This window comes from Aedes aegypti, chromosome 2, assembly GCF_002204515.2.
Source record: "Aedes aegypti strain LVP_AGWG chromosome 2, AaegL5.0 Primary Assembly, whole genome shotgun sequence".
Classification (NCBI taxonomy): domain Eukaryota; kingdom Metazoa; phylum Arthropoda; class Insecta; order Diptera; family Culicidae; genus Aedes; species Aedes aegypti.
In genome coordinates, this window is record NC_035108.1 from 63,190,587 (window position 1) to 63,207,185 (window position 16,599).

A 16,599-nucleotide genomic window follows, 5' to 3' on the forward strand; every position below is an offset into this window, starting at 1 on the left:
ATACTTTTGACCGGCTATGATTTCGGCTCAACTGAAAGGTGGCCCATATTGCCCCGTACGACCAAAGACAAATTAAAGACCTCCATGTCCCTTGCAGTTACCCAAAATTTTATGGCTCATGAGGTAATCTAGAATGCCGTGAAAAGTGTACTACGATCTGTCAAGCTTGGGTACCTTTTGCACTACCGAGGGACCGAATGCAGTACTAGAAGTGGTACCCAATCTAAATCCGAGTGTGACGGACCTGGTACGACCATACTGCCCCGTCTTGCCCTACTTCTTGTTTCTTTAAATCTTCTTCGAGATTCGCCATGCATAGAGCACAAAAAAACGTGGAAAGAGGGTTTTCCATGGGGGCTCCTTTCGTCTGCTCGAAGAAGTTTCCTCGGAATTAGAAGTAGTTCTCGTCCATGTACAGAAAAAATGCTCCACATTAGTATCGATCAAGTAGAGGGACAATGGTTCTTTTTTAGTTCCCCAACAGATAAAGCCCTTTTCTACATTTTCTCGCTTAGTCACGCAACAGTTTTATTCCTCTTTGTTATTTTAATCTCTCTTACAACAATAGTTTGTGTTGAGTTCTTTCTTTGTGTGATTTTGCTGATTTTCCTTGACTGTGGTAAGTATTCGCTTATCTCGTTAGGTTTTTTTTTGTTTTTGCTCCTCATGTCACGTCCGTTTTTTTTTTCATATCAATTAAAATCTGTTTTGGTTTGTTTGATGAGTTCAAATTACACATTCCTTCCAGTTGTTCTTACATCTACCATCGTCCTCTAAATTTCTCCATCGAGCGTGTGTGCTTTTTTACTTAGTTTTCTTGGTTTGCAATAGTTATTTTAGTACGTTATAACGTTTGTTGTTTCTTTTTGGAAATATCTAGTTACCATTATCATTATAATCTTAAATTATGCGCACACTTATCGAAGTTACTCACTTGAATTAGGTTTGCTTCATAGTTTGTATGTTGTTTGTGTATCTGTGTGTGTTTGTGTGTACTTTACTAGCAAATTGTTAAATCTTGTTTTTAATAAAAAGGAAGAGAGGAAAAATTACCTCCACTCGCAAAAATTACAAAGGAATCGGTTTTGTCCGTGCGATCTCTGGGTTCTGGGAATTTATTTTGCGCAAAACTGAAACACCGCGTACCGATGTTCAAAAATCTTAGTAGTGATTTAAAGATGTTCCAACTCGACTTGGTGGTGCCGATGGCTGGAAGAATATTATTTGGCATGGCCATTACTGAGGACAGCCGGTAAAACGTTAACCTGCTGCACGGCTGCGTTGAGTGCGTCGATCTCCTTCTTGAGGAAGGCATCGACCCCTCCTCCGACGTGATCCGAGCCGCTGTGAATCTCGGCCTTGCTCTGCTGGCGTTTGCGAAGCGTTTCGGCCGAGATGAATATCTCGTTGTTCTCATTCATACGCATCAGGTCGTCCTTTAACTCGACAATACCGGTAACGGTTTTATCAATCAGCTCTTCGATGTTGCGCGTTTCTTGTTCAATCTTCTCCTTGATCAGATTTGATAGATTATCACTTTCCCTCTCAGTCTTACTAGTTGCTGCAGTTTGTGGTTGTTCGTTCCGTTCCGCGTGGTGGCCATTGACGGTAACAGCGGCTGCGGTGGCACAGCCATTGACGGTGGTTCCGTTTCTGTCGGCTGTTGCGACGAGCTTTTGCCAGCCGTTTTCGCCAGCGCTAATAGATTTGGTCGACGACTGTCTACATGCGGTATCGGTGACCGTGTCATGCGATGTGACAGCACCGGAAGTAGCGCTGACGGCGGTGGCAACGGAAGTTCGTTTCCGCTCACCGCGTGGTACAAATTTCGTTAAAATAAATACAGTGATCAAAGCGACTAGATGAAGGCACATAAAAACATTCAGGTACATACGAAGACTAGCCTTAAACTCGAGCAAAACGAATGGAAATGTGGCGTACCCCATAAAAACACGCGTTACGAGACAGGTCAGAATGTCGTAAAATATCCGTTTAAATGCCGTATCTTGGAAGGGTTCGCGGAACAACTTCCGAGCGACTCGGGCCGCCATCACAATGAACGCTCCTGTTGCGAATGTCATGTAGTATCCGGGGTAAAATCCATGCCACAGGGCACTCAAACTGAACGTCAGCACCGTTCCGTACCGTTTTGGAACGCGCTCAAATACCACCATGCGTAGCCACCGGTTCGTACCGGTATTCCAGGCATTGATGCTGTTGCGGAAGTTTGTTCCGAACTCGAATGCCCACACATCGATGTTGGACACCATGTCCCAGCGGGGCGTCACGCCATCCTTCTCGTAACCATTGAACCCGAGCCCGGAATTGTTACAGATGGCGTCGGCCATCAGCCAGGCAAAGTAGTACTTGAAACGAACGGCCGTCGTGGCCATCATCATGTACCAGAACGAGTACATGAAGCCGGATGCTGTTATGAAGCCATCATCTAGAACGGTAAAAAGGGAAATTGTATTAATAAGAAACTTTGAAGATGGAAGCTTGAGATTGATTATAAAAAATAAATGGGGTTGTTTAGGAAGAGTCTGGGTCATTTGGTATAAAACAATTTGACATGACGTCATTTGGCATTACATAGTTCCATCATCTTTTGAAATAATGGATATAATTCTGGTAATGGCCATTATGCTAAATGACCATTAGGCCAAATGGCAATAAAGCAAATGCTTAGTTCCCTATTAGGGATACCTATCTAGTCAATTACACTTGCTAAATCAACGTTAAGAATTAAACCAGAAACCCAAATTTTAAAAATTGTTGATGCTTTGAAACTATTTTTGAAACACGTTTTGCCGCCAAAAAAATCTGATATCACTGGTTTGCTACAAAGGTTTGTTTTTCAAAGCTTGCCTCTAACAGACACATTTATGAAAGAATACTTCATGATATGCTTCTTGAAGAATTATTGTAGTCAAACTAAAAAGCAGGCTTTAGTTGAAGTTTTTATATGGAGTCGGTCGAAGATGTCGTCGAAAATCCCCACAGAATCCTTCAAAAAATTGGCACAAAAATATTATTCTCCATTATTTTTTTCAAATCGACGTAATTAACTTTCATACGGTTTTGAAAAAAAAATTAATTAAGAAGAACCTGTTTTTTTAAAACTTCTAAAATGAATCACCTTTATAACATTTTTTGTCGTGTACATCGCTTAAATTTTGCATACAATCAGCTCGCGTTCAAAAACTAGGTAGTTTCTCTTATTTCTCACAAAAAATATGATAGAATGATAAGCCGTTTTATTTAGTTACTTGCGACGTGTTTATACCAGTATAAAATCGACTCAAGTAGGGATAGTGTACTAGGCCATAGTAATTCCCTATTTGGCCATACGTGCAATTTCGATAACTTTCACATTTCAAATCTTTTTGAATGTTTAAACAACTTAAATCTTACTACTACAACACACAAAATATTTCAAAACGTGAAAACATTCAAGTAATCCCGTATGTCGAAATAAGGAACCACTATGTCCATAACTAGTATTTTGTTTTGAGTCGTGGTTAAGTCACTTTGTCTCTCCATATAACGGAGCGGTGAAAGTACCGGTTAGGTTGCGAAAGTTGAAAAGCTTACTTGAGCCGTTTTGAAACTCGGAAGGTTCTAAAAGTAAATAATCGAGTTGGTTTAGAGCGTAACGTGTTGAATTTCTTTTGCGAAGCACGTAGGACCGATAAGGTAAGTTTGTTTACTTTTTTGATTTGAGACTTTTTGAATAAGTTTTCGAGTACTATGTTTATTCTTAGAGCTCTGCAATGGATCTTGCCAACTTATATAATAATTCCTTCAAGAATTTTCCAATTTGTTTAGTATATTTTTCGAAACTCATAGGTCACAGGTACACATCAAAGAATTTTTTAACAAAATACTCCATGAATTCCCAAAATATTCTTTATAATTTTTCTACCAAAAAAATGCATGGAATTTGCTCGAAAACTCTTTTAAAGGTTCATCTAGGGCCTCGTGGATGATTTTTTTTTCAAAAACACAAGGAAATTACTTCATGAATGTTTCTACTGTGCACAAGAATGTCTTCATGTATTTGTCTAGGAATTCCACTAATGTTATCTCTAACTCTAACTAACTAATTAATGTCGCCTCTAGTTTTCAAATAATTTCTAGAAGTTTATAACACTTTTTTTTTCTTGCAATAATTCCTCAAGATGTTTTTTTTAAAATTCACTTCCTCCATTTTTTTAAAATTAAATGCAACTTGTGACTGATCAACAATTCTTCCAGAGATGCTTCTGAGCAATCTTCAAGTTTTCTAGAGATTAGTTCAGAAATACAACTTATTTGTTTCTGGATTTTGGATTTTGAGCAATTTCGCCTGGATTTTTATAACATTTCGTGGCATAAACTCTTCCATGAGCCTAACACAAAAAATACAACATAAAACTAGGCAAATAATCATTTCACAGCAGTCTCTTTCAAAACAGTTTGCAATAGAATCCTCTATACTTTCTGAAAATAAGTTCAATAGATTCAAAATTTTGAAGATTTTTGAAGTATTGCTAGAATTTTTTTTATAGATTCTACCAGTACTTTACTACCAGTAATTTACTAAGATCATCTTCAATAGCTTTGACAGCGTCCATTTATTACGTAACGCTAAAGTCGACAATTTTCGACCCCCTTTCCCCGTCCGTAACGATTTTTGTATGAAAAAAAAATGTGTGACATCTTAAGAGGACAGGATGTGTCATTGGTTTCGCAGTTTTTTCGTTCAAAATCGAGAAAATTTACACGAAAAAATGTTTACTGTATTCTATTCTCCAACAGAAAAACAGTGAACAAGTTTTCATTGAATATATTCCAGTTTGAACAGAAAAAATGCTTTTGAAGTTTTGATGATGACCATGACGAATCGTTTTTCAAGAAATTCGAAAAGAGATTTTAAGGCTAAGTAGCCCGTCATTCATTTTGGCAACAATGATGACTTTTCAGCTTGCATTTAAAAGTGATAAAACTCAGTCTTGATAGTTCATATTGACTTGCAAATGTATCACTGTACGCGCTAACATGCAAAAGGATACTGATACTTTTTCAGCTGTGTCAGTGCTAAACCAACTGATTTTCTTTGATTCGAAATCGTGATATGAATTAGCAACAATCATCAACGACGCGTACAAATTTCAATGACGACCTACTTCGCCTTAAGGGTTCAAATTGTTTTTTTTTTTTGTTCAAATGTATCTCTAGAAAACAATCCAGGAATATGTTCAGAAATTCTTTTTTAGGTATTTTTCCAATTTTGTATATGATTTATGTCCAAAATCTTCCAGCATTTGATGCAAAGGTTTCTTTAGGGGACAATTTATAAATTTATGTTATTTTATTTTCGATATCCCACAAACATGAGTTCATGTAGAGGTATATTAAGAATAGGACAAGTTTAGAAATTGTGTCAGAATAATTTTTGTTCGATTCCATAAAACATACTTTAGAAATAACTGTGATAAAACTTGGAGTAATACAAAAAAAAAAACCGGAACGCCGAGAAAAAATTTAGGGAGTTCTCTTTAATGTTCCAAAAAATCTCTGAGCCTGTGGAGTTACTGAAGAAATGCTTAAAGGAATTCCAAGAGAAGTTTCTGAGGAAATTACTGTTCGTTTTTTGAAGGAACTTCTGAAGGTATCGTTGGGGAAATTCTTAGATAAATCTTTGAAGGAATTTTGGTAATTTGGTAGAAGTATCAAGGTGAAACAGCTGGAACCCAAATTCAATTATGTACCAAAACTTTGAAGGCACAATTCTCACAAAGTTAAAAAATATCGACCGCGTACGTTCGCTATTTCTGCAGATAAGTGCTTTTGAAATCGTAAGTAGGGGCACAAGTAAGCCATTTTGACAGCCATGTTTGGATTCCGTAATATTTCACCTTAAGGGTATGTTATTAATTCTTAAAGAATTCAGGATTTAGGGTTTACCTGAAATCTAAATATGTTTGCAGAGATATACCTTGATGCATTTGATCGAGCATCACCTGATCAGTAAGTTATCAGGAGTATCTAATGTGTGAAAAAATATGAGAATATCTCAAGACAAGATGAACTTATGAAAATATTCCTTGAGAAATAGACAATATTTCTAGAATAAAAAAATCTTGCTAAAATTTATGGAAAACTCATGCAATAATATCGAGCGCTTTTGAAAACAATACCTTTTTTGGAATACCGTGATTTTTTTACTACGATGATCACAAGTTCTCGGAGGAATATTTTAAAAAATACCTGAAGTAACCATACAAAAAGGATACGATAAGTGTCAAAAATTGTAATTTTGTGAAAACTATATGAATTATATCTTCGAGGTCATAAGCCAAACCTCATAGCCATTTTATTCTCTGATGAAAACCATTACCATGACCATAACCATGATAAAGGGTATCTGATTAAAATATTTTCTTATAATTTATAAGATCAATATATATTCATATATCATTTTGAAAGCGTTTGAAATTTTGTTATAAATACTTAGGAAAGTGAGCTAATTCGAGTAATCTACAAAAAGCAACATTTTCATCACAAAACAACCAAAATTCACAATTTTCCATCGAAGTATTTTGAAGGGAGTACTTTTGTCAAAACCCTGTGTAATGCAACTTTTGAATAGAACCATTACAGCAGTAAATTTCTCCACTATGTACTTCATTCACTTAAGTAGGTACAATTTTGTACCGCTATTTCAGTTTATAACTAAAATATTTACCTTTCATAGCCTTGATGGGATATATTGTTGCAAACTTCACAAAGATCAACGCGCAAACTAAACTGGCAATCACCTTCTTGACGACAACCTTCACTGGCGATGGTTCGTGGACAATTTCCTTTTCAATATCATACTTTCCCTGAAACACAACCGGAAATTTTGAGTCAAAAACATTTGTCACCTTAACAAAATCCTTACACTTACGTTGGAAACGGCCGTCTGCTTGAGGATATGGTAGCCCTCGATGAAATCGATGTAGTCCTTGTAGAACACCAGCGGGCCCGCCATCAGACCTTGGAAGTGCAGCGTGTAGGAGAAAAACTCCAGCGCCGACGGAAGCTTTCTGATAGCGTGCTCCTGCTGGCTCCGCGTGAGATCCTTCATCTCACGGGTGAAACCATCGTGGATGCTGAACGCCAGACTGGTCACCTTCTGGGTGATGATCATCAACGGTCCGGTAATGTCCAGCGAATACGAACCGTAGTCATAGTACTGCCGGTGCAGATGGATACACGAGAGGTACGCCAAGGCGACCACCATGACGAGTCTGGAATGGAAGGGAAAATTAGCTGTTGCTAATCGGATTTTATTTGTGATACGTACGCGACAAAAGTTAGAATCCAAATGCTGTTTCCCCATACAAAATGCCCAAGTTTAGGGCTCTGTATCTTAGTTTCCAGTAGTCGAAATGCCTGAAAGTTCAATGAACTAAGCTAAAATTAAATTCTGTGTCTATAGTTAAGTAATTACATTGCAGTCACTTTACTCTAATGCAGTCATTTTTCAAAATGTTCAAGAGATTGTTCAAAAGCTCTTGGTTACTTACTTCTGTTCTTGAATAACCTTCTGAAACTCTTTAAAAAACGACTGCCAAGTAACTATAGACACAGAATTCGAGGTATTTTTAATTACAATTTATTTGCAACTACATACAGTCATTCAAATTTTAGACAATTCGAACTACCAGAAGTTAAGATTCTACAATTTGGACTACCAAAAACTGATCTTCAAATATAGGCATTTTGTATGGGAAACAGCATCCGTTTACGAATTATTGTCACTAAATGTAAGTCTTCATATCTTACCGTTGCACGATCTGTGGGTTTTGTGTGCGTATGACGACATAGCAAACAGCTGGAAGTCCTGCGATGTGGATGGCCTGTTGGCCAAAGCAAAAGTACCCGAAGAAAAGCCCGATGACGAGTCCGATGGCATGGCGTGTGCTGGCTGTCACCTTCGACGGGTGCAAATAGGAACGGAAGACTGACGCTAGGATCAGTGCCAAAAATTGTGTGATAAGGAAGTTGACCTACACCGCGCCAAAGTAATTAATTATCCACCAAGAAAGAGAAGGAGAGAAAAAGGGAAAAGTCATGATTAGCGATACATCCAGTCTGTAAAATAAATCAATCAATCAATGGAGCAAAATCCCCAACAGTTTGCCACGTGCTAACCGTGACGGATAAAAAGAAAAGCAACAAAGTGTTCTTACTGTAGGGTAATCACTTCCTAACGAGGCTTCACGCGTAGCATAAAATAGGTTGTTATACGAAGAACGATGACTTGCTTTACTTATGTTACAGCTTCTTTTCTGTTTATTGCTGTAGCTAATGAGCTTGTCACTTAGAAGAGAAGTGTGCGGTATTATCAAAATTATTTGAAGATAATCGTACGTATAGGACTGAAGCTTTCACTTGAGCTATTGTTAGTAACTTAACGAAATAATAATTTTGGTTTAAATAACTTTCTCACAAATTTCTGCAAAAAATTGAGCATTCTTAATATTGCTAGCATTTTAATTCAGGGCCTAGATAGCCATAACGGCAAATGCGCAGCTCTTTAGCAAGACCAAGCTGAGCGTCGTGGGTTCGAAACCCATGCAGAAAAATCGATTTTGTGCTGATTTATGCTTCATTTTCATAAAATTCATTTCATACTAAGGTGCCCCACATTGCGAAGCATCTCCATATTTTCCGAAAACAGTAAAATAAATCCACAAATGATCAGTTTTTTTTTAGATTGTGTCGAAATTACACACATGTTGGTCCAGAAGAGCTTGATTTTGTGCAAATTGTACTCAATTTGGAATAACTTTCTTTAAGTGTGCATGACCCATCTGCTTAAAAAAGGTACAATGTGTATTAATTTTTACAGATTTAGTGATAAACAAAATAACACTTTTGATTATTTAGAATATAGACCAACTGTAGCCACGGAAATTAAAATGTTTTTTTTTTAACTAATCGGAAAAGCAAAAAGTTTGATGAACAGTCGTTGAGAAATCATTTTCATTGATTATTATTCACTTCGTATGATGGTTCCGGTAAAATTGGGTATTTTTTCATTTACCATGAATTTCAATAAAAAAACGATTCTTGTATTTGCAACGTAGAATACTTCTTATTAATTCATTCTTTCACAAATTTCACTCGAATTATTACGAAGATGAAGTTGTAGCGAATGATTGGTTGTGAAGTATAAGGCTTGCCAAGTATATTTTTTAAATTCAGCACTAGACATTATACAACGATACAACTACAGAGCAGTAACTTAGTTTAATTCGTATTAACACAGAGAATACCAGAGTCTTCCACAGTTATATTGTTTTAAGTTGCATTTTTTAACTTTTAACCTTTTCAGGGAGTATAATAAAAACAATATTTTTACTACAACAAGCTAATAAATAACAAAATTTTCTAGCCTGTATAAAAAACAAACTGATGGCGTTCTATCAACAGTTTGTTGAACCTTTATATATATTGGAAACTTTTCATTGGTGCATCATCTGAAATATCAAAATTCTTATAGTTGCTTCAACATTATACCGACTTCTATGACTATCAAAGATTACGGAGAAAAAAGTCTGCGAATGCTGATGAAGTATTTATCTACCGGTAAAAGAATTTCGGCTTCATCAGGAATGTAAACAATTTTGAGATTTTGTAGTTGTAGATCATGAGTTACAATCTAGTTTTTGAGTAGAACATGAAAAAAGTAAATCAATCTAATTACTAAGTCATCGAGAAAAAAATTCTAATGATCATATTGAACATTTTGAAATGTTATCATATATTTAGTCATAACATGAAAGCAGAACTCATTTTTGACCTTTGGACTCGATTTTCTAGAATGTCAATTCTTGAAAATGTTTCAATTACCTTTTTACCGGTAGTTGAGTTTTGCAATGCTGATCTGCTTTCGACCTACTGCAACAGTAGTGGTAATGATTTCTATTGTAAATTGCTGCGCATAAAGCTTATTCTCCAAGTCATTCTCATTGTTGAAAAACTTGAAAACATATTTAAATAACAACACAGAAGAAGAGCTGTTGAATGGCATCACACTAATTTATTGTAATCTTTCATAATTAATTTTAACCATGCAGAAAATAAAACATACTTGAACTTTTCAACAATTTTTTCCCTAAACAAATTTCTTCTCAATAAGTATTTCAAAATTTGCAAAACCCCCCCCCTAGAGCCAAATCCTGGTTGCGCTACTGAAACTGTCGAACCTCATTGTTTGTAAATAAACAATAAGATTATTTTATGTAAAAACATTTCAAATTCTATTAATTCTGCAATTTTAAATGAGAAAAATTTCTTCAAGCTTCACCAAATAAGTTGAAACGTGATAACATAGAAATATTTTTTGTGGCAAGTCATAAAGTGTCATATTTTATATGTTAACAAATTCGCCATTCGTAAATTTCACTGGAATTCAAAAATAAAGACTCACATAAACTACAGAGATAGTCTTCCGATTACAAAGATTCCCTGAAGTTAGATTATGAAGCAAAGAAAGGTGTCGATTTTACCCCAAATGAAAGTGTCGATGTTACCCCGAGTGGACATTTATTTTTCAATAGCGTTTTCAGCTGTCAAAAAACCAAAAATTAATTTCTCCTTCATGTTGTATCAACGATGCAGAACAAATAATGACATTTGAAAAATTTCACATGCGAAATAGTTAAAGAATAATAGCGAAATATTGCAACTGCTGTTGCTTCTATGTTATCCAATATGATTTTGTTGTTTATTTTGGCAGTTTATTGGTAGCGCCAGTTTTAGTGTCATTCGAAACACAACACTTCACTAGTTAATAGAGCGTGGTGGAAACTGTATGAAAATCTGCTCAAAACATGAAAACCCAAAGGGTGTCGCTTACCCACAGTGTCGGTTTTACCCTGATTTCCCCTAATATCCTTAACGATTATTTGCAGAGATTTTTCCATGGATTCACAAAAAATTTCTTAGTAAATTTGTCTAGGAACTCTTCATGAGACTTCTTCATAAATTCATCTTTCTGAATTTTCGTTCACGTTTCCTTTAACATTTTACTAGATTTTGTATAAGCAGTTCCTCCAGAAAATTTTGAATTGCACAGGGAATCAACAGATGTAGCTTGGGAGTAGCATACCCAGGGCTGTTGGGATACAAGTTCATTACCGGCGAAATTAGGCCACGCCTGAAATAATCTAAACTTTTCGCAAAAACTTCTGCGCATCTCATGAAAAACACATTTTAAACAAACAAACTGTTGCTAGACCATGTTTTCGTTGTTAGATGATACGTAAGGTGCAACTCAACCATATTGCAACTGGATTGAAACAAACAAACTTCTAGCTGTCATACACGTAGTTTAGTGCAACTTTCTCGCAACTGGGATGAATCTTCTTAAGTTGTGGGTATGGGAATGAAAATTGAATGCAAGTTGCGGATGCTTTTAATGAAAGTGATTTGAAACATAAAATTAAAACCGGCATTTTGGGAGAAGTTTCAAGAGTTTGTTTGAAAAGTTGCTGAAAACATCTTAATAAATTTGACTTGACTTTGACATCTTGATAAATTGTGTTGATCATGTCGTTTCAAAAATGTTGAACGTCAAACAAGGAGTGAAATGCATGTTCATTGGAACGGCAATGAAACTTTATGAGCCTTGATATTGATATGCAACCGAACTAGAACCAGGTAAGTTACAGATGCTTTTATTGATACGCGATTGAAACCATTTTTGAGAAGTATCTCTTTGGAAGAAGTTTCGCTACTTGGGTGGTAGCGGTAAAGCAGCAAAACAATAGTAACTTTACTAACCTTAATGATCAAAATAGTGACATCAAAACTAAAGGTACGGATCATAAAAATGACTAGAAATTAAAATACGTTCTATGTGTTCCATCTACATATTCAATACACCGCTAGCACATGAAGGCTCACCATGGTAGCATGTCCGAAAGAATTTGAAACTATTGAGACCAGATCGACAGGTCCAAAGCACTGATAAAGAAGGATGGTTGTAATGGCTATGACCGTGGTCTTCATGTAAATAACAAACGGACAATGCTGTATCGTGTCAGCACTGAGAAGGCAGGCCCTCTAACACGACGTAGGTAGCGCAACCCTGGTTAGGTGGCCTATCGAAGACTCTTCGAAGACTGGCCTATCAAAAATCCTGTTCATGAAGAACTTACTGGTAAAAATTAATTGAAGATTTTGAAGTAGAGGTTCAAAACGAATAACTTGAAGGATTTCTTAACATATCTGTGGAATAAATTGAGAAAAAACAGGGTTGCAAGCAAAATTGTGTCAAAAATCGCGAATGAATTTCAGAAATTCGGAAAAAAAATCCTGACAGATTCCAAAATTAAAAAACAAACAAACAATGAAACCACAGGCTAAATTTGTGGCAGAATTTCTGATAACTTAAACTCTTTCTTCCAAATAAATAATAACTTCAGAACACAATGAATTATCGACAAACTCGTAACAAACCGAATTAGATATTTTTTTCATTAAAAATTATAAAATGATCCCATGCATACTTTATATATTTCAACTGAACGTTTCAATAAATCAATTATTGCAAACAATCATATAAAAAATCAGTGGCGACTCGTAACCTCGCAATGAACAAGTGACTTTGACTGTAGGGAATAGCCACTGATATCACTATTGATTGAGTATTATCCTCCAACAATGTTCAAGTATTAATTACAGAATCGTGTTTTTTTGTATAGAAATAGTTGACCAGAGTTGTGTAAAAAAACAGCGTCAATGGCTAATCTGTGGAAAATTGTATAGTTTATAGTTGCAATTTCCAATGTAATTTTTGAAATAATGTCTAGTTATTATCATTCACTTTTGAAGTCCTGGACGAGTTTCTGACAAACTCTTTGATTTTTTTTGGTTGTTATTCCTAACCGTCTCTGACTTATCTTCCGGTGTGTTTTACTGATGTTCTTTCTGAAAGCTGGTTTAGGATTCCGTCTATAGCCGTAGATTACTGCATAAAGTTCACCAGTAATTTATTCAGTCTGTCAGATATTGGTCCTAGTTTTTGCCAAAATTGGTTACATATTTCGGACAAAAAAATCATACCAAAGTTCACCTGAATTCTTCCAGAATGTTAGCCGGGAGTCCTTATTTTTATTGAGTAGAGAATCTTGACACTTTGATTTCAAAATCATACAGTTGCCTTTATAAAAACAAATATCTATTTCTTTCTGTTTGTGTTTGAAAAGCTAACCCAGTCTTAACTCCATAACGATAAAAGTGACTGTAGTGACCATTTTTCTGAAATAAGTGACTTAAGTGACTTTTGTTGGAAATAGGGACTTTTTAGTAATTAAGTCGAAAAAAGTGACCAAGTCACTAAAAATTGACTTTCTACCAGCCATACATACCATCTTCGATGTACAATTTCAAGAATTCCAAACATAATAATGTCAATAACGGTTCCGGCCACGGTAATCGGGGAAGGGAAGGAATGTTAGTGTGACGTCCATTACTACAAGAGACCGAGATCACCTCTGTATCACCATGGTTTTCACAGGAAGGAGTTTTTTTAGTGGGAGGGTTCAAAAGCTACATGATGGATTCTGATCCTGGTAAGTGGTACGATTCATGTAGCCTCAAAATTTATCTATCAGTGCGTCAACATTTTTATTCGCAAAATTCTCAAAGGTTTTTTTAAGTAATTTCGACAAATAAATAAAATAATAGGCACGTGTATCTAATTTGTATAAAAAAAAACAGAAATAAAAATATCTAAGCATTGGAGGTTAACTTCTGAAATAATATTATTGTAAGAAAATATCATACGAAACACTTAGAGAGTAGCCTATATAAATTCCAGGTGGAATTCCTGAAGAAAAATTGAGCGAAATCCATGGCTTGGAGGAAGAAGCAAAATATGTTACCAAAGAAATAACTAGAAGAAATCCTGAAGCTTTCCCTAGGATTTTCACGTAGTTTCGTAGACGTTTCTCAGTTTCTGTTATGATATTTTTAAATTGAGATACCTTGAAGTTTTGAGAAATATCTATGAAAAAATAACAGCAGTTTCCCACACTCTCTTAAAATTCCGTTGATGTTAACATAAATTAGATCTGAGATTTCATTTGAAATTTACCCAAGTCTCCGAGGATCCCACAAAAAATCTTCCAGTGTTTCGTGGATACAAAATCCATTATTCCATTCTTCCAAGAATATTAATTTAGAAGTTTCTCTGATAATAGCTGTAAGAATTTTCCCAATACACCCAAAACAAGTACTAATACAAAATCTGTATTAGATCCTTACATATACAAAAAATGTAAGGATTCAAACAGTAAATGTAAGCTTTCAATACAAAGACTGTATGAGAAACTTATATTTCTTGTACATGTGACGATATTATACCATGTTCAAAAGATTTCATGCATAATTGTATTATAACCTTGCAGCCACTGATTAGGTGACTTTCTTGATTTTCCAACACATAGAGAATCTTCGAGTTTGTAGTGTTCGATCCTTTGGTCCCGTCGCTTACTCCTGCGGGGACAGGTGATGCGATCAGGATCAATTTTGTTGCGTAGCACGGTGCAAAAGTCTCGCGGATCGCGTTAGTACAATGCGTTTATCGAGTAATATCACGAATCCGGCTAGGCATAATTATATCATGGATCGCATCACCAACCATAGGTGACTCCCAGATCCTTACCTTATCCAACTAACCCAATATCCTTTCCATGACAACTGTGGAGAAGCGGAAGATCTTTCGGTCTCTAGTAACAATGGTTGTCTAATTAACATTCCTTCCCTTCCTCGACCACCATGAGGACGTGGCCGGCGTTGCTATTGATTTTCAAATCCCATTCATTGAATCTTCGTGCAACTTCGATTGTTTTGATCAATCACGGAATAGCAACTACGAATTGTACGGTCATCTATGCGCATATTTTAACTTGTGTAAGCGGGCCTAGAAAACAACTGGTAAGTACTGTTTAATATCAATTTTTTCGACAAAAATGGTATGGGGTTCACCATGAATGCGTTTTGTTTTGCTATTGTAATCAGAACCACACCCCACGAAGTAAATTAATCTCGTTTCTCATTCGGACCGTATTGTAGATTGACCAGGTTAGAGGGTTATCTGTATCTCAGTTTTAAGAGCAAACGCATCATTGTAAATTTACAATTGCGAGGTTCGCGTTCAAATTGTATACAGACGTAAATGGACAGATCTAGGCTCAACAAATGCAGTAACCCATGAAGACCGATGATGACCGCTTTCAAGAAACACATCTCAGGCTGTGACTGAGATTGCATGGTGTTTGTTGGGTCGGCACTAGAGCTTACTTAAGTGTCGTTATCATTTTACTTTTGCAAATTACAATCAATTCAGCGAAGTTATGTCTGATGCGCCATAAAACGTGTACCTACTCGGCACTGTAGATAACACTGTTTGCGGGGTGCAAAAACGCTGCAGTTCAACGGACGCATTTGATAAATTTTTAGGGCAATCTACCATTTAGGCCAATTATGTCGATTGCTTCAATGTGCCTTTTGATAAAGTGAACAATGAAGAAGATAACAATATTTTCAAGGTCATGCAAGTATGTTTGAATTTGCGTTTCTTATGAGGCGTTGATAATTTTCAATCACCTGGTACATGAGAAAATGTACAAATATTTAGCAAATCAATGTTTTTGCAAAAGAACACGTTCCTTCAATCGACACACGAACAACTTGTGGAAACCGGAAGGATATTGTCGCAACCTTACTAATGAATACGTGTGTTACTGTCAAGTAATGTCGTTCTTGTAATCTTGTTACACACTTGCACTGCCCATGTTTGCATGGTCGACGTTCGCAGCTTCATTCTTGAATCTTTTCCGAATAAACACTCTGCATACCCCATGATGAGACAGACCGAGTTTCAATGTGAAGAAAAAAATTCCATGCGCCTATCGTGATTCAATTTCGCTAACAGTAATCCTTCCCATAGAGTTCAGCTTAAATTTAAAAATCTCTCCATCACCTTCAAATGCAGATTGGAAAACAATTTGATAAATAAATCCAACCCCCCGGTTCGAAAGCTACCTGTTACTGACACAGAAGACATCCTCAAGCAGCTTGAAAGGAGGCATCTACTCTTGGTTTGAACCCCTTTTCCATTATCGCGATAGTCGTTTATTGTCGTTCGGTTCACCTTGCGCTTTCGGAATTCTTTTCAGAACCTAAGCGCCACCTAACCTAACCTCCTCACTGGTAAACGCCTATTTACAAGGTGGGACTGAGTGAAAAAAGGCGATAAAATCCTGCGGCTCAAGTTGCCACTTGACACCTTTTGTGTTGGCCCGCCACAGTTACAATGGAGATACGGTGTGAGACTGATTACCATGCAAATAAAGAGTTAATCATGAAAGAAGTGAGGGGTAAATTACGACCGCCACTAATCGGAACTGGGGATGGAGTATACAGTAAGTGACAAAAGTTGGTGAGCAAATGCTGTTTTCCATACAAAATGTCGAACTATCTTACAATAACCTGAAATCTGACTGCAATCTACTGAATTAATTTCAACCTATTTATAGGTCGTCATGTAAA

The 16,599-nt window shown here is 36.2% G+C and overlaps 1 protein-coding gene across 9 annotated transcripts in view; it reads right to left on the reverse strand.

The window, feature by feature from the left end:
- Window positions 1-498: 498 nt before the first annotated feature.
- The window catches only part of LOC5574290 (lysophospholipid acyltransferase 1), a 145,396-nt gene continuing 129,295 nt past the window's right edge, over window positions 499-16,599 (reverse strand). For all 9 annotated transcript variants that reach the window (XM_021841017.1, XM_021841018.1, XM_021841020.1 and 6 more), the window contains 4 exons: window positions 7,816-8,039; window positions 6,935-7,277; window positions 6,731-6,869; window positions 499-2,446 (listed from right to left, as the gene is read on the reverse strand). In XM_021841017.1, coding sequence (XP_021696709.1) covers window positions 1,221-2,446; window positions 6,731-6,869; window positions 6,935-7,277; window positions 7,816-8,039 — 1,932 coding nt within the window. In that variant the 3' untranslated portion in view covers window positions 499-1,220. The remainder of the gene's footprint in view (window positions 2,447-6,730; window positions 6,870-6,934; window positions 7,278-7,815; window positions 8,040-16,599) is intronic.